Source organism: Monodelphis domestica, chromosome 6 (genome assembly GCF_027887165.1).
Source record: "Monodelphis domestica isolate mMonDom1 chromosome 6, mMonDom1.pri, whole genome shotgun sequence".
In the NCBI taxonomy this organism is placed as follows: Eukaryota; Metazoa; Chordata; class Mammalia; order Didelphimorphia; family Didelphidae; genus Monodelphis; species Monodelphis domestica.
Window position 1 is genome coordinate 72,016,032 of NC_077232.1, and position 18,105 is coordinate 72,034,136.

Genomic DNA, 18,105 nt, shown 5'->3' on the forward strand with positions numbered 1-18,105 from the left:
TGAAAGGGTTTCTGAAGGGTCAGATATGACTAAACAAATGCTTATGGGTATATGCTCCATCCAAGTAATTCCCAATCTATCTACACCCTGGCTTTCAGTAACCCCTCTCATCCTCCCTTTACCCAATATAAAAGGAAACAAATTCTCAATTTTTCTACTCATAAGTATGGAAATATAATGAGATTAATTTATTTGTTAGATAATATTTTTATTGACCAAGTTTCCCATCTTTTTTTTTTTTAATCCTTACCTTTCATTTTAGAAGCAATACTGTGTATTGGTTCCAAGGCAGAAGAGTGGTAAGGCCTAGGCAATGAGGGTGAAGTGACTTGCCCAGAGTCACAGCTGGGAAATATCTGAGGCCACATTTGAACCCAGGACCTCCTGTCTCTAGGCCTGGCTCTCAAACCACTGAGCAACCCAGCTAAACCTCTTCTCCCTCCGCCCCCCTCTCCCCCATCCACTTTCATATCTCAGCTATCCAGGGACCCCATGATCTTGGCCTTTACTTGAGCCCATTATGTGCTTTCCTCTGACACGTCTAGGATATTGAGAGAGGAGAGGTTTCTCTACTGAACTGTTCCTGAAATTGAGCCTAGCTTTGTTGTCATTCAGCCATGTCCGACTCTTCCTTGACCCCATTTGGGGTTTTCTTGGCACGGATGCAGAAATGATTTGCCGTTTCATTCTCCAGCACATTTTACAGATAAGGAAAGTGAAGCAAAGGGGTTAAGTGACTGGCCCAGAGTAAAACAGCTGATAATTGTCTGAGGCCAGCTTTGAACTCAGGAAAAGGAAGGAAGGAATCCAGAGGGACAGGAGAGTTAAAGGGAAAGGCTAGATAGAGGTAGTCTTTCCACAACTACATCCCCCCCAACCTAAAAAAAAATCATAGAAAGAAAAAGTCATTGAAGCATTATTTCACAGAAAAGAACAAAAATGAAGTTCAGAAGAAATCACAGACAAGGAGAGCTTTGAATGTCTTATTAATTTTAATTTTTTAATTAAACAACATTGTTTTCTCTCCTACAAAAAAAAAACGTTTGAAATAAATGTAGAAAAATATTAATATTGTACTATCCAGTTTGTGAGGATGTACATTATAATAGAATGGCATCATAGGCCCATTTTGCCAACTAGCACTTATTAAAAACTTATCTACTGGGGGGCAGCTGGGTAGCTCAGTGGATTGAGAGCCAGACGGAAGGTAAGGGTTTAAAAAAAAAAAACTTATCTACTGAATAGAAATGCTGGTTTCTAGTCCCCTGATCAATAGATGAGTAATGTAAAAATAAAATTTACATCTAATTATTAAATAAAAACATTGTGCTATGTATTCTGGCAGAAAGAAACTTGTGAATTGAACATTAATCTATATCCAAGCCATTTCTGGTTTAAAGAGAGATATCCAAACTATGATATTCCCCCGCCCCCAAGCCCTTTTAACATGTCTCTGCCCAAAGTCCATTTCTAAGAAAATTGAATAAGGAAAGAAGACCATAAAATAATACTGTTTGAGGTTAGCATTTGGGAATCATTACTCTTCTCCATAAGAAATTCCTTCCTGAACCGCTCCCCTCTAGCACTCCAATGGGAAGTTTTGTCCCTAAGATAAATATCTTAACCTTGAATGGAAAAGGACCCAGCTCCATGTGGGTGGGAGAGGCCTTGATCTTATCAAGGCTAGACAAGATTTGGTTATCACACTTAATTCCTTTCCAAAATATAAAGACTTTAAAGCTTCTCTAAAGGGAAAAATCTGGGAGGGGTTTTAACTTGGGAAAATAGTCTTTAATATGGCTAGAGAAACCAAAAAGGGGATTGTTATGGAATTTTTTAATAAAGAAGGATATATACTTGTAATATTAAAATTAATAAATTAAATAAAAATTTTAATGAAGGAGATGTGTGTGTGTGTGCACGCACGCCCGTGCGTGAGTGAATGAAGCACAAAATTTTCACATTGGCCATGTCCAAAATTGTGTCTTACTCTGCTTAGATCTTACCCATCTCTTCTCTAGCTGGAAGTGAATAGCATTCTGCATGGTGTGTCTTCTTGGTGTTTGCCCTAATCAGAGAGCTCTTTTCCAAGTTGTTTATTTTACAGTGTTATTCTAGAAGTTCTAGTTGTTTCTTCCTATAATATGCTTAAAAATAAAAGCATGCTATAGCTAATAGAGATTTAGTTTCATTATTCAATTAACCCTTATTAAACCCCTGCTATGTGCCACCAAGCACTAGGGTTACAAGAAAGGGGTAAAAGGCAGCCCCTGCCCTCAGAGTTTACAGGAGACCACATGTAAACAAATATAGACAAAGCAAGCTATAGAAGAATAAAGAGAAATATATATATATATATATATATATAAAGGAGAAAACACTGGAGTTAAGAGGCATTAAGGAAGGCTTCCTGTAAAAGGTAGCATTTTTTTTAACCCTTACCTTCCGTCTTCGAGTCAATACTGTGTATTAGCTCCAAGGCAGAAGAGTGGTAAGGGCTAGGCAATGGGGTTCAAGTGACTTGCCCAGGGTCACACAGCTAGGAAGTGGCTGAGGTCAGATTTGAACCTAGGACCTCCCGTCTCTAGGCATGGCTCTCAATCCACTGAGCTACCCAGCTGCCCCCAAAAGGTAGCATTTTAAATGGGACTTAAAGCAAGCTGGGGAAGTCAAGGGTCACGGTGGAACAACCAGAGAAAACACCCAAAGCCAAGAAAAGGAGTATCTTATTCATGGAAAAGCCAGGAGGTCAGTGTCAAACCTGATAGAGATAAGTTTTATTTATGGTTTTATATCTGCTTCAAGTACATGTAGAGGAGGATGGTTTAAGAAGACTGGAAAGGTTATGAAGGGCTTTGAACAGAGTTTTCTATTTGCTCCTTGGGCAATAGGGAGCCCCTGGAGTTTATAGAGGGATGACACAATCAGACCTAAATTTTAGGAAAATCACTAGGGACTGAAAGGAGAATGAATTAAGAATGGGGAGAGACTTGATGCAGGCAGACCCCCCTCCTCCCTCCCCAAGCAGACTGTTGCAGTAATCAAGGCCACACTAGAAGGGTGGCCATGTCAGAGGAAAGAGAGTGGCACAATTGAGAGACACAAGTGCATGGATATGAGGATGATAGGGAAGATTCCAGGAGGAAGGTCAAGGACATTGTAGGGACCTTGTTCCCTACTGTAATAAGGAAGGTAGAAGAGGGGGAAGGATTTAGGTGGAAAGACAATGAATAATGTATATGTGCAATGTATAATTAGAAAGTTTTCATGTATAAATATTTTACTTCACTAGATGACATAGGTTATATAATTTGACATATATCAACATATTTTGTCCTTTGGTGGATTTCAAGACTATTTACTAAGACATCATTTTGTTTTTTTAATTTAATTTTATTGATTAAGAATTTTTCCATGGTTCCATGATTCATATTCTTTCCCTCCTCTCTTCTCACCCCCCCTCCCCTAGCCGACATGCAATTCTACTGAGTTTTACATGTATCACTGATCCAAGAACTTTCCATATTATTGATATTTGCACTAGGATGATCATTTAGTGTCTACATCCCCCATCATATCTCTATCAAACCATGTGATCGATCATGTGTTTTTCTTCCGTTCTGCTACCACAGTTCTTTCTCTGGATGTGGATAGTGTTCTTTCTCATAAGTCCCTCAGAATTGTCCTGGATCATTGCATTGCTGCTAGTAGATTGTACCACAGTGTATATCTGTCTCCTTGTACAATGTCCTCCTGGTCCTGCTCCTCCTCTCACTCTGCATCACTTCCTGGAGGTTGTTCCAGTCTCTATGGAACTTCTCCACTTTATTATTCCTTTGAGCACAATAGTACTCCATCACTAACATATACCACAGTTTGTTCAGCCATTCCCCAATTGATGGGCATCCCCTTATTTTCCAATTTTTGGCCACCACAAAGAGTGCAGCTACGAATATTCTTGTACAGGTCTTTTTCCTTATTATCTCTTTGGGGTACAAACCCAGCAGTGCTATGGCTGGATCAAAGGGCAGACAGTCTTTTAGCACCCTTTGGGCATAGTTCCAAATTGCCCTCCAGAATGGTTGGATCAATTCACAACTCCCAGCAATGAATTAATGTCCCTACTTTGCCACATCCCCTCCAGCATTCACTGCTTTCCTCTGCTGTCATGTTAGCCAATCTGCTAGGTGTGAGGTGATACCTCAGAGTTGTTTTGATTTGCATCTCTCTGATTACAGGAGATTTAAAACACTTTTTCATGTGCTTATTAATAGTTTTGATTTCTTTGGCTGAAAACTGCCTGTTCGCGTCCTTTGCCCATTTATCAATTGGAGAATGGCTTGGTTTTTTGTACAATTGATTTAGTTCTTTGTAAATTTGAGTAAGTTGATCTTTGTCAGAGGTTTTTGTTATACAGATTTTTCCCAATTTTTTTGCTTCCCTTTAAGATATTTTAGAAAAATTTGTTTTGTCATTTGAGTGTTATGTTGATTTTTATATCAAGGTGAGAGCTTAGGGGATTAATCACTTCAAACACTGATTTTTGTAAAAGGGACTTGGTTTAAAATACCATAAATAGTGGGCAGCTGGGTAGCTCAGTGAATTGAGAGCCAGTCCTAGAGATGGGAGGTCCTGGGTTCAAATGTGGCCTCAGACACTTCCCAGCTATGTGACCCTGGGCAAGTCACTTGACCCCCATTGCCTAGCCCTTACCACTCTTCTGCCTTGTAACCAATACACAGTATTGATTCCAAGAGGGAAAGTAAGGGCTTAAAAAATAAGTAAATAAAATAAAATACCATAAATATTATTAAAACATCTTTAAAAAAACATATACAGTAGGGCCCTGGATCCAGGAGGGGGAGACTTCCCAGACAAGCACCTGCTAACTAACCCCCTATATGTATATGTGCTCCCCCCACCACTCCTGTCCCTCAGCTTGGTGCTCTATGACTCCCAAAAAATACTTTTAAAAAAGTGAAATGGAAAGTGAAAGCAAGGCTCCCTCCCAGCAGGGAGCCTTAGTGGCTGACCACAGATGCTGGGCCCCCCCCTTCAGGGAGTTCAAGATATCTAAAAGGTCTTTGGAGATGCCAGATTGGAAGTCAGTTGAGAACCTGGGCCAGGAAGGGGAGGTCTGAGTATCTCCAGCTTAGAGATTGTAATTCAGATCATGGGAGCTGATGAGATCACCAGGTGAGGAGAAGGCCAGAGGGACCCCCATGGTTAGAGGATGAGAGGGAGGGCCATTAATAAGCCTCTTTAGCACTTCTGTATATACAGAAATGCTCCAGTTTACCCTAGATATGCCCTTTGTTCATAATTGTTTGCATGTGGCCTCCCTCTTTGGAGCAGTAGTTATTTTCTTTTGTTTCCATAATGCTTGGCACAGTCCTTGGCACATAGTAGACTCTTTTTCTTCTTTAAAAAACACCCCCAAAAATCCCTTTGCCTCAGTATTTGTCACAAGGCAGAAGAGCAGTAAGGGTTAGGCCATGGGGGTTAAGTGACTTGCCCAGGATCACACAGCTCAGAAATGCTCTCTGAGGCCAGATTTTGAGCCCATGGCCTTTTATCTCTGGACCTGACTATCTACTGGGCCACCCAGCTGCCCCTCACATAGTAATGTTTATTAACTGACAACCAGTTGTTAAGTTCAGAATGAAAAAAAAAAATTTTTTTAAATAAAGATGAAAAAGTAGTGATTCCTAGGGCCTGCTGTGAGGATTTTGTCTTAGAATGAATAAACAGTATTAAGCACTTACTATCTTCAAAGTTTTGTTCTGTCTCCTAGAGATACAAAAGAGCTTATGTTCTAATGGAAAAAATACACACAAAAAAGTCCCATGGTCCTCAGGTTAAAGTGTTTAATGATGTCATTTCCATGGGAAAAAATCTTTTCACTTTCTGATGGGGACAGCAGCTAAGTGGCCCAATGGATAGAGCACTGAGCTTGTAAATCAGGAAGACTTGAGTTCAAATCTAGCCTCAAATCACTAGCTCTATGACCTTGGGAAATGTTTGCTTCAGTTTCCTCATCTGTAAAATGGGGATGTTAATAGCACCCAGCTCCCAAGGTTATTATGAGGATCAAATGAGGTAAAGTGCTTAGCACAGTGCCTGAAATATAATTAAGTGCTATGTAAATGTTATTGCCATCATCATTTATGATGCTGAACCATTTGATGAGGACTTTGGTGGCAAGAACTTCCTTCCTGAAGCTTCAGTAATGTGGCAATGACACCTCCAGGAGGAGTCATCAGGCTGCATCTCCAAAGAATTTCTTTTCCAGGATGGCAGCCAAGGCCAATGGGCTAGAAGTGTTGCTATTCCCAAGACTCTTGTGTTCTGAGCCATGGGCTGAGTTGGTGGTCAAGGTGGTTGTGGTGACTTGCCTTGCCAGGCAGATGCCACCTTCATTCTCTCCTCTGCCAACCCCACCCCACTCCAAATATCTTACTGCTTCAGCTAAGCTAGCAGGCTGTGTGTATGGCCCCCAATGTGGTCCCCTGAATGATGACTGGAAAGGCTGGGCTGGAAGTAATCATGGGGACCATGGGGTGCTCTCATACTCTAGAACATCTCAGATCTTCTGGGACTACCTCAGTCTTGGGCAGTTCTTAAGAAGTGACTCCTTTTGGGGAAGTCTCTGAAAAAGTCCTTACTTTACCCAATTTCTTCTGGAATTATTATCTGGGTTGAATTTTGGGAATGAGAGACCCTCCTTGATGGCACTGATCATCTAGTTTTCAAGCAGAAGTTTGTGTTCCTGTTCTGGCTGAGGGCTTCCATCTCATTCTGTCTCCTCTGTTCTAGGAACCAAATCGGCTGCTGAACACAGCAATGGTGCCTATGATGTTGGGCTGTCCTCCCAATCCCCGTACATGAACATGCACCCAGTACTTCATCTCATTGAGGATCTGAGGCTGTCACTAGAGATGCTGGGGGATCCAGTAGAAAAAGAAACCCTCCGGACTCAGATCCCAGAGTCCACTGCAGCCTACGTAAAGGAGTGGCTTGAGGGAAATCTGGTGAGTATTTGTAACATCCTGGGAGCTGCTGTATTGGCAGGAAAAACTGTCATGGCCATTGTGTGCCAAGAGACCAGGCATACAACTTGGATGGAATTACTAATTGCATTGTGGGGAAAAAATTGGGGAAAAGTATGGGAGATTTATTGAACATGAAAAAAAAAATCATCTGTTTGACATCCTTGCCTAACCTGTGGCTTTTTTTTCTGTTTTCTAGTTTCCCCCTTTCCTTATCTAACCTGTCCACATATACAGTTCTAAGTCTCTTTTAGACTCTACCACACTTTAAACTGGCACCCAAATTTTCTATATTTTTCCTTTTCCTATCTGCTCTGAGAGTATGCAGCAGTTCTCAGACTTTCCAATGTCTCAACTCCTTTACCCTTTTTTTTAACCCTTACCTTCTGTTTTAGAATTAATACTATATGTTGGTTCTAAGGCAGAAGAGCAATAAGGACTAGGCAATGACAGTTAAATAGCATGCCCAGGGTCACACAGCAAGGAAGTATCTGAGGCCAGATTTGAACCCAGGACCTCCCATTTCTAGACTAATTTTTAAATTAGTGAGAGGAGTGACATTGTATTATTTTTGAAAATCTCTTTAATGTCTGACATAATGGAAGACAGTTGCTCATTGCCAGTTGCAGTTTGCTGTTTTGATTGAAGTATATGAAAAGAATCTAGTCTCACACAGAGAAGCAGTTGGAAAGGGGAGGAATATTTAATTGGGAAATAGCTTCTTATGTTGTCATGAAAATTTTTAGCTTGCTAACCCCCTGAAAGGGGTGTGAGAACTGCTGGCCTATGATATGGTGTACTCTTCATTCCAAGGAGAGGAGCAAACTTTCCCTTCAAGATAAAAGGGTGGATGGATGGATGGATGGATGGATGGATGGATGGATGGATGGTTTACCTCTGGAACTGAGCTCTGTATCCAGCATCCAATTAGCATCTGATTCTAATTCAGTTCCAATTTATAGATCTCTTTAGCCTCAATCTTACTCTGTATATCTGATCCCCCATAATTAGCGTCAAATCAGAACACTGTTATCTGCATCCAGCATGTCCCTAGCAAGCATGGTTCTAGGAAAGAACATAGCATGCCCAAAGTCAAATGGATAGGAAATAGCAGCATCAGAATTCAAATTGAGATGCTCTGAACCCAGAACCATCCCGGTTTCCACTTTACTACTTTCTTGATCTCTTATGTCCTGAGGAACCTGCTGGTGGGAGCAAAATTCATCGAGATATTTCTGAATCCTGTTTGTCTGCTCCTATTGGGTCATACCTCCTTTTACTAGAAAGTGGGGATGTGAAAGCTGCCTTTCCGGTTAGCTCTGAATGCTCCACAGTTGTTGCTAAATATTTTAGGAGAATGGTGACTGTAGGGAAAACAGGTGATCCTGTCAGTGTTAAATATTTATGGCTGGTGACGGGGTCTCTAGATTTTACTCCAAACACACTATAATTCAGTTTCTCCATTATCTTCTTGCAGGCCTCTCTGTAGAGAGGTGCCACTTGAAAAAGAGAAGGATTGCAGGGTGTGGGGTTTTTTCCTGGCTGAAGAGAGTCTTATTGGGCACATGAGGCTGCCTTGCTTAATTCAAAACATCTTTGCCTCTGCATTATGCTGCCCAGTGTTTCCTCACTTGAGTCCAAAAAGCCATGTGAATATTTTCCTATGCAGATCCATTGAGAGACCTTTAATTCTGGCAAAAAAAAAAATGCAAATCAATTTGCCAAATGGAAAAGAGGAGTTTTAAAAAATGTGGGGGAAGAATGAGCGGCTTTATGATTCATGAAATGTGACTCTTGAGCCCTCCTGCCAACCAGGAAATGCTGGTAAAGAGATGAACTGTTTTCTGGGACGATCTTCCCTTCTACACAACGGAAGATGTCAGAGATCAGACACTGCCTTTTCCCAAGAAAAAGTGGGATAGTTGGTTTCTGGCAGAGGTTGGAAGCAGCCCCCGAATGCCAGAGGGCTGGAGAATGGCTTTGTGCACTGAGCCTGTATCTACCCTCTGTCTGTTGGGCTGCCTCCCTCTCATTGGTTCTGATGCAGTAGGTGTTAGAGGCCGCTGGAGGGGGCAGGGACAGAAGAGGAAGCCGCTCCAGCTCCCTTCTAACTAATATCTGGGGACATTACTCTTCCTTCCTGGAGTCGCCTTCAGAAATTTGGGGGTAAAACCCTGAAAATAGCCATTTCAGACAGATTTGGTGTTTTATCAGGAAGAATGGCATGAGTGTTCGTGTGTTCCTTTTCATATTACAAATAGTGTAAACAAATAATAACTGGTATCTCTGTGGTTCTTGGAAGTTTGCAAGTTATTTACATATGGTACCTCCTTTGAGCCTCAGTGTAACCTGTGGCAGATAGGACAAGAATCAGAAGAGCTACTATTCATTTAGCACTTAATGATGCACTAGGCACTTTACCATCTTTCAATCCTCACAACTGTCCTGGGAGGGAGCCCCTATTAATCCCCATGGTACAGATGAGGAAACTGAGGCCGACAGAGGTTCAGCAACTTGCCCAGAATCAAACAGCCAGTAAGCATCTGGGATCTCATTAGAACTCAACACCCAGATCTCTATGCATGGTACCACATAGCAGCCGCTGAGGCTGTGCTTTCACTGGTATGAGGAGAAACTCCCTCTGCCAGGGCTGGTGTTTTTTGTTCTTCAGTGACTCTCAGTGACCTCATTCAGGGTTTTCTTGGCACAGATCCTGGGGTAGTTTGCCATTCATTTCCTTTTCCAGCTCATTTTACAGATGAAGAAACCGGCAGGCAGGGTTAAATGACTTGCCCAGAGTCACACAGCTAGCGTCTGGGGCCAGATTTGAACCCAGGAAGAGGAATCTTCTTAACTCCAGCCCTGGCACTCTATCCACTTCTCTACTTTGCTGCCCAATGATAGTGTTCTCCTCTGCAATTAATAATAATGATAATAATGTGGGCCTGGAAGAAGGGGCCAGTCGTGGATTTAGAGCAAGGGAGGTCTCTAAAGCTGGGGTACGTGTAGATACATGTGTACCAAATAGTAGGTCTGTGTCTTAGACTGAGTGTGACTTAGCCAGGATCACACAACCAGTGGGAGCCAGAGGCAGAGCTTGAATCCAGGTCATCCTAGCTGTGAGGCTGGTTCTCTGTCCACTTTGCCATGGAGCCTGTTTTGGCAATATGGTATGGTAAATAGAGAAAACTACTGCAAAAAGACATGGTACTCTCAGCCTCCGTTCTCTCATCTGTGTTTTGTTTTTTAAATCATTAAAAAATGATGATAATACCTACCTTTTGTGAGGGTCAAATGAGATCATGGAATTCTAATAACTAGCATTTTTTTTAATTTAAACCCTTACCTTCTGTCTTGGAGTCAATACTGTGTATTGGCTCCAAGGCAGAAGAGTGGTAAGGGCTAGGCAATGGGGGTCAATTGACTTGCCCAGGGTCACACAACTAGGAAGTGGCTGAGGTCAGATTTGAACCTAGGGCCTCCCATCTCTAGGCCTGGCTCTCAATCCACTGAGCTACCCAGCTGCCCCCATAACTAGCATTTATAAAGTACTTTAATGTCTGCCAGTGTTTTGCCTGGGTTATCATTTGATCCTTTACATAAACAACTATGGTTGGTGCTTTTATTTCCATTTTTTAAAAAACCTTCCATCTTAGAATCAATAGTATTGGTTCCAAGGCAGATCATTGGTAAGAGCTAGGCAATTTGGGGACATACAGCTAGGAAATGTATGTGTAAGGCCAGACTATAATCATTTTACAGATGGGTGACTTGCCCAGACCTTCACCTAGTAAGTTTCTGAGGCACAATTAGAACTCAGACCTTCCTGACTCCAGGTCCAGCACTCTAAGCACTCTGCCTTCTCAAGTGGGTAGAGAGCTCTTCAGAGCATGTTTGTAACAGCTCATGGGGTTAACAGTGTGTGAATCCCTGCCCCCATTTTAGAAACTGAGGTTCAGAGAGGGAACTTACTCTTGGGTCATGGAGATGGTGAATGGAAGAAGTAGGATTTGAACTACTCTACAGTCAGAGTATCTGGGTTCAAAACCCATCTCTGAAACCACTTATATATCTTTGAACAAATCGCTCAACCTCCCTGGGTCTCAGCTTCTTTATCTATAAAATGAAGTAGTCTGACTGGAGGGCTTCTGAGGACCTGGGATGCTATGTTTACTGCCCGTTATGCCACACTTCCTCTCAACAATAAAAAGAAAAAGGCTCTGAATGGGAATCCCTGAGCTGGCTAACCATGAGTGTCTTGGCCTGGTAGAAGGGGCTAGTTGTGTTGGTGATGGCTTTAGAACAAGAGATCTGTGAAGCTGTGATGCGTGAAGATACATGTGTCCATGTATACATATCTGGCTCTGCCAAAAACTGTAATATTTAAAGGAATTGAAGGGGGTACTGGGAAAAGGAAGGTTTTGTAACAGGGAATGGAGGAGTTGAAAGGAGAGAGAGAATATGGCTGCCAGTGAGGTAAAAGGAGAGATATCCCTGCTGAGAGGCTATCTTTGAAAATTGGGGTTCCCGAGAGAATGGGCTACCTATGATAGCCTGAGGGAACGTCTTCTCTATTGATTAATGTTAAAGATACCCCAGGCAGGTAAACACAGACCCTCCTGAGGGACAAGCCTCCCCCCAGACCAGGGTCACCTAACAGGGTTCTGAAGAGGATTATCTATGGTTGAATGGCTGTCCTGAGGTTCAGCACTCTCTATGTTCCCCTGAAATGATAGTCCCCTTATCTGACTGGTTTATTTGAATAAAAATGAATTTAATAACAAGTTTGGATTGGGGAGGTATCAGGGAGTTTGAGTCTCTCTCAGCTTCTGAGCTAAGGCCAGGCCTCACAGGCTGGTGAAGGGTTTCTTTTATTCCTGTATATGATAATCTGTGCTAGTTTTCTTAAGTTCAAAGTCTTAGCAGTAGACAGACAGCAAGAGGAAGAAAAGTTCTTGCCTTCGAAGCTGGTTGGGCCTATCTCTTCAGGCTGATACCCCTAAAGACCAGCCTTACAGTTCAAACTGTTTCCCTTAAGTCCTTTTTGTTCGATGACAGGATCATAGGAATCCAGGTAGAGCACAAAGTTGGGAAAAGTCCAGAAATAGAGGTGCTGCTATCCAGAGACAGGGAGAGAGGCGCCTTCCAGTCTGAGGGCCAGGAAAGAGTCTGTCAGAAGAGCAACTGACACTTCAAGTTCCACTTCCCCCACCAATTGTCCTTCTTGTCAATATCTTCTCTCTAACATTCCAATTGCTGTTTGTTCCATCTGAGTAGCAGAAAGTCCAGAACTTGTGTTAGTTTTCCATTCTACAATATAACTGGTAACTTTATTGTTTAAATATTTTTAACTTTTTATTTCAGTTCCCCATTCTCTCTTCCCACCTATTGAAAAGGCAAAGAAATACGATAACCCAATTTTTTAAAAATTAAATTTGTTCATAATTGTATTTCAGTGTAATTGTTTTTCTATTTTATGTATTTAAATAATTCTGGGGGAGGGGTCCAGATTACTAAAGACACACATGCAAAAGATTTAGCCCTCCTTGGTTTTGAGGTGGAAAATTGAAAGGTCTTGGACAAGTCCATGGTAAATGACATTCAAAGAACCTCAATCAGCTTCATTTCCCCATCCTTGTTGTTGCTGTGAGGATGACAATGCATCTAAACCAAGCAGGCTTTAGAGACATTTCCAGAGAGTGCACAATTACCATAAAGGAGGATTTCATTAAGTACAAATTTAGTGAATTTTGATTTTTTTTACCCCAAGGAAATTCCAGGAAATCTTACCCAACTGGCCCAATCTTCTGGCCATCTTCCCTGGCCCATCTTTCTTTGGGCACACCCAACTGTGGGCGTCCTGTAAAGGTTCTGTCCTTACTCAATCTTTACCCATCTCTCAACACTCATTGAAAAATCTCATTCTCTTCTCTAGATTCAATTATTACCTCTAGGCAGGTGATTTCTTAAATCTCTATATCCACCCCCAATCTCTCTTCAGTGCCATATATTACTGATGCAGAATCCTTGCTACTTCTCAAAAAATCTTCAGGAGTTTCCTGTGGCCCACAGGATGAGATTCAAACTCTTTCTCTCAGTATATTTTTTAAACTCTTACCAACAATACTAAGTGGTAATTCCACAACAGAATAGTGGTCAAGGCTAGGCAATGGGGATCAAGTGACTTGCTCAGGGTCAAACAGCAAGGAAATATCTGAGGCCAGATTTGAATGACACCAAGCCTATCACTCTATCCATTCTGCTACTTAGCCACCCCTCTTCCACTAAGTATTTAAGGCCCTCTGTAATGTGCCTTTAACTTCGCTTCCTATCCTTACTTTCCTTCATGCATTATCCATTCTAGTCAGACCATACCAACCATGTCTCCATCTTTGCCTTCCCTCTGCTCCATGTCCAGATCGCTCTTCCTTCAAAGACCTCATCCATTGCCCAACCAGTCTCTCAAGGAGACCTCAGATATCTGATGTTGAAAGTGAGCTCTCCCTCCTTGGCCATCATCTAGCATTTTGGATCTTTCCTTTTTTAGGAGATCTTATTTTATTTTATATGGGGGCACAGCGGGTAGAGAGCTGGCTTCAGAGCCATGATAATCTGGGTTCATGTCCCCCCTGTGACACAGAGTGACTACACCCTGGGGCCCATCACTTCACCTCAGTGTCCTAGGATACTCCTTAAGATTAACATTGCTTCATCAGTAGAGGGAATTTCCTCATCATCGGTCTCTATGCCAGCAAGATCACAGACTAGTCTCTGTCTTATGCTTATTTCCATATGTGTCATATTTGCCTCATTAGAGTGTAAGTACCCTAAGGGCAGAAAATAGGTCCTTTCATCTTTGTATCCTCAGGAACTTACAGTTTGTACAGAGTAGGCATTAAATAAAGGTGTGTGAAAGAAGGTAAGCTCCTCCATAACAAAGCCCTGAAGATGAGGTGAGGACCAGTGCATGAAAAGGACTAAGAATGGGGCAGTGAGGAAGGAGGATGCCCATAAAGGACAAAGGATGTGGCAGTGAGGAAGATGTAAGCCCTAATCATTTTCTCAGCTCTTTGTTGCTGGGAGCCCTGTGGAGGAAGGAGGGAGAACCTGGGGGAAGCCAGAACAGTTTACAAGGACTGCCTGTCTGCCTGCCTTCCTTCTGAGAGTCCCGCAGGGGATGGTCTGCACATGGACAGGAGAGTTCTCACATCTGCTGAAGGCATGGTTTTCCAGCCAGGACATGCAGCAGCAGCTGCCACAGCAACACAATGAAGATAATACAGAATCCATGATCAAGGGCAGCAGGGGCAATTCTAGAAGAAGCTTTGCTGACCATCAAACCTGATTAATAATCCTCCTACAGGCTGCTTTGCCAACTGGTTTTACAGCAAAATTGGTCATTCTTAGGTTGTGAGTGTGGGAAACAAACACTGATTCTCCATGTCTTTGGGCAGGGTGGCATCATGGGTAGTGTTCTGACTTCCAGTCAGGAAGAGCTAATTTCATATCCTGGATCTGACACTTAACTATCTGTTTGACCCTGGACAGGTCAAATAATTGCTCTCAGCCTCAGCTTCCTCAGCTATAAAATGGGCATAATAATGGTACCTACCTCACAAGATCATTAGGAGAATCAAGTGAGATAACCAATGGAGAGTGCTTTACAGACAATGCTATATCAATGTTAATGATTATTATTGGGAATTTCTCTGGTTTCTATTGTTAGTTTATCTGTGAAATAGACAATACATAGATATCGCATGGTTGTTGTGAGGCCAAAATGAGCTAATATGTACAGTGCTTTGCAAACCTTAAAGGTCTGTGTCAAAACAAATTATTATTACTGTTTTCTCTAAAAGGATAGATCAGCAGGACTTTCCAGAAGGATTGGCAGTCATGGTGATAAAAGGTGCCTTTCCCTCTTTCCTCCTACTCAGTCCACCCACCAGATTCATTCAGGTTTTCCTCAAGGACAGGGGACCCTGCAGACCCACCCAGAGGCTGGGACGAGACTGCTGCCCCATTATACACAAAATGTTTGGCCATTTATAACGAGCTGACTGTTAGAAGGGGTCAAAGTTCGAGGCTTATAACTGAGCTCAGAACCCAGGTGATAGGTCAGAAGAAAAACATGTGACCCACAAGAATTCTCTCCGTCAACAATTCTGGATGATAAGATGCTGACTCAGGGCTAAAGCAGCTGCCACCATCCAGACTTGGTACCTCTGGAAGCAGGAAGAATGACTAGAGCCCAAGCCTGTTCGCCACATAACCATTCCCAGAAAGTGTGGGGACCCCACCACTCAGCAAGGTATGTTTCTCAATTTCTAAGTTGGAGAGAAAGAAGAGCCCACCTGGGGACAGGGAGTGGGCATAGAATAGTGGTAAGCCTCATGAAATATGGGGAAGCCTCACTAACACCCCCATGGGAAGGGGCATTGCTTAGTAATTCCATGGAAACCCAGCTTCAGATGCTGATCAGAAGCTGTACCCACTAGGACCTCACAAGGAATAGGCACAAAGGGATTTGATTACTCCCTGTTTGGAAATTGAATGGAGAAAACCAGAGAATATTCCATTTGTGGGTCAGAATGATCACATATGTACCCTTTTCCATTCCTTCAGAAAGCTAATTCCAAGCTGGAATTAGCTATCTTTGGATTAGGCCTGCTTCTGGGTTGCCTTTCCTCTGCCCCCATTTCTATTTTGTGAGAAAAGTTTATTATTGTTGTTCAGTCATGTCTGACACTCTATGACCCTATTTGGGGTTTTCTTGGCCAAGATACTGAAGTAGTTTGCCATTTCCTTCTCCAGCTCATTTTTCAGATTAAGAAACTTGTGGCAAACAGGGTGAAGTGACTTGCCCAGGGTCACACAGCTAATAAATATCTGAGACTGGACTTGAACACTGGTCTTCATGACTCTAGGTCTGGTGTTTGTCCACTGCACCACCTAACTGCCCCTCATGGGAGAAGAGTTGGCAAATCAACTATCCTGTTGCAAGGCACTTCACATCCTTAATTGCTACCCCTTCTGTTCACACTCTCTTTCTCTCAGTCTCTCTTCTTTCTCTCTTTCTCTGTCTCTGTGTATGAGTGTGTATATTCTGACTCTATTCTGACTCTAGAGAAAGGGACTCTAGTTTGTTTGTATAATTTTGGGGAACTCAGCCAGTTATTCTGAGGAGGATTTGGCTTTTTTTCTTAAAGGTGTTTGTGAGTCTACCTTGTTCAGGACTAAGGAAGTCGTTTTCTGTTTGATTTTTGATAACAGTCCTTCACTTCTGTACAGTCCAAGTGTTTTATTGGCCTAGTATCTGACTTACTTACAGGTTATAGGCTTAGAGTCTAAAGAGCCCTCAAATGATCAAGTTTGACCCTTTCACTTTATAGCTGAGAAAGCCCAGGCCCAGAAAGTTTAAGTGACTCACCCAGAGTCTCGAAGCTAAATGAGTTTATTCTCTTCCTGCCCCTAGTCTGGAATCTGGAAACATTGCTAGTTAATCAGGATAAGCTAGGGAACTATTCCTTGAATTTCAGCCTGGTCCTAATGGCTCCAGGTACCCGCATACCACACATAGCAACTTTAGGTGGTTGCCTAAAAACCACAGCAGGAAGTTAATTCCCTGAACAAAAATATAAATGAGAATCATTTTTCAAAATGCCACCCAAATTTTTTTTAAACCCTTACCTTCCATCTTGGAATCAATAGTATGTGTTGACTTAAGGGCTAGGCAATGGGGGTTTAAGTGACTTGCCAAGGGTCACACAGCTGGGAAGTGTCTGAGGCCAGATTTGAACCCAGGACCTCCCATCTCTAGACCTGGCTCTCAATCCACTGAGCTACCCAGCTGCCCCACACACACACACACAAAAAGAAATTTAAACTGTTAGAAAGCTTAAAGTGGGCCCACAGACCAGGGATGATACTATCTTTAAATAGCAATACAGATCACGTGTCCTCAAAACTTTCCCTAACTTTAGAAGAGTAATTAGGGTGAGACAACTGGGGTTTTGTCCCAGGGTGTAAAATGAGGGACAAGGGCCTCAGCAAACAAAACCCCCACTCTGTTCACCCACCATTGGCTTAACACAGTACCTGGCCCATTGTAGGTGTTGTGTATAGGAACATACCTCCTAAATTTTACAGGTTCAGTTCCAGACCACCACAATAAAGTGAATATCACAAAAAAACTGAGGAATTGTTTTCCCAGAACATAGAAAAGTTGTGTTTATGCTAAACTGTAACCTGTTAAGTATTACATATTTTTTAAAAATACCTTAAAGATATTTTACTGCTAAAAATAAAATGCTAACCATCTGAGCCTTCAGGAAGTCATTATCTTTTGGCTGGTGGGGGCTTTGGTCTCAGTGCCAATGACAGCTGACCACTCAGGGTGGTGGCTGTCGAAAGCCTGGGTGTCTGGAGATTTCTTAAAACAAGATAGCAATGAAGTTTGCCACATTGACTCTTCCTTTCACTTGAACACTTAGGGGCCATCATAGGGTTATCGATCAGCCTAATTCCAATATTGCTGTGTCTCAGGGAACAGAGAAGGCCCAGGAGAGGGAGAGAGACCATAGAACGGTCAGTTAAGTTTGCTGACTTTGCAGAGTTTGTGAGCCCCCCTCCCCTAAATTATAATAGCAATTATACAATTGTAAGATTACCGCAGTAGACATCATAGTAATGAGATAGTTTGAAATATTACAAGAATTACAAAAATGTAACCGAGACATGATGTGAGCCCCTGCTGTTGGAAAAAGGGCAGCAGACAGCTTTGCCCAATACAAGGTTGCTACAAACCATTTGTAAAAAATGCGATATCTGAAACACAATAAAACAAGGTACCCCCATAAATGCTTTCTTCCTTCCTTCCCACCTCCACGGCGCTCCTGCAGCATTATAAATCCCTTGTAGTGTCCCAGGGGCTGATTCTTCCTCCTGGTACCCAGCCTCCCAGGTAACCCCCACCCTGAGAACTTGTACCAGTACAAAAATGGCTAATTATGGCTCTCTCCCTCCCCATTCCCCTCTTTCCTGACCCTTTACATAA

General features: G+C 42.4%; 1 protein-coding gene across 15 annotated transcripts in view; it reads left to right on the top strand.

Moving 5' to 3' along the window:
• Nucleotides 1-18,105, top strand: part of PPFIBP2 (PPFIA binding protein 2) — a 195,643-nt gene that overhangs the window by 67,514 nt on the left and 110,024 nt on the right. For 14 of the 15 annotated variants that reach the window (XM_007496981.3, XM_007496983.3, XM_007496982.3 and 11 more), the window contains one exon: nucleotides 6,817-7,031. In XM_007496981.3, coding sequence (XP_007497043.2) covers nucleotides 6,817-7,031 — 215 coding nt within the window. Of the gene's footprint in view, nucleotides 1-6,816; nucleotides 7,032-15,219; nucleotides 15,361-18,105 lie in introns of those variants that run through there. The other variant, XM_007496992.3, reaches the window with a different exon arrangement.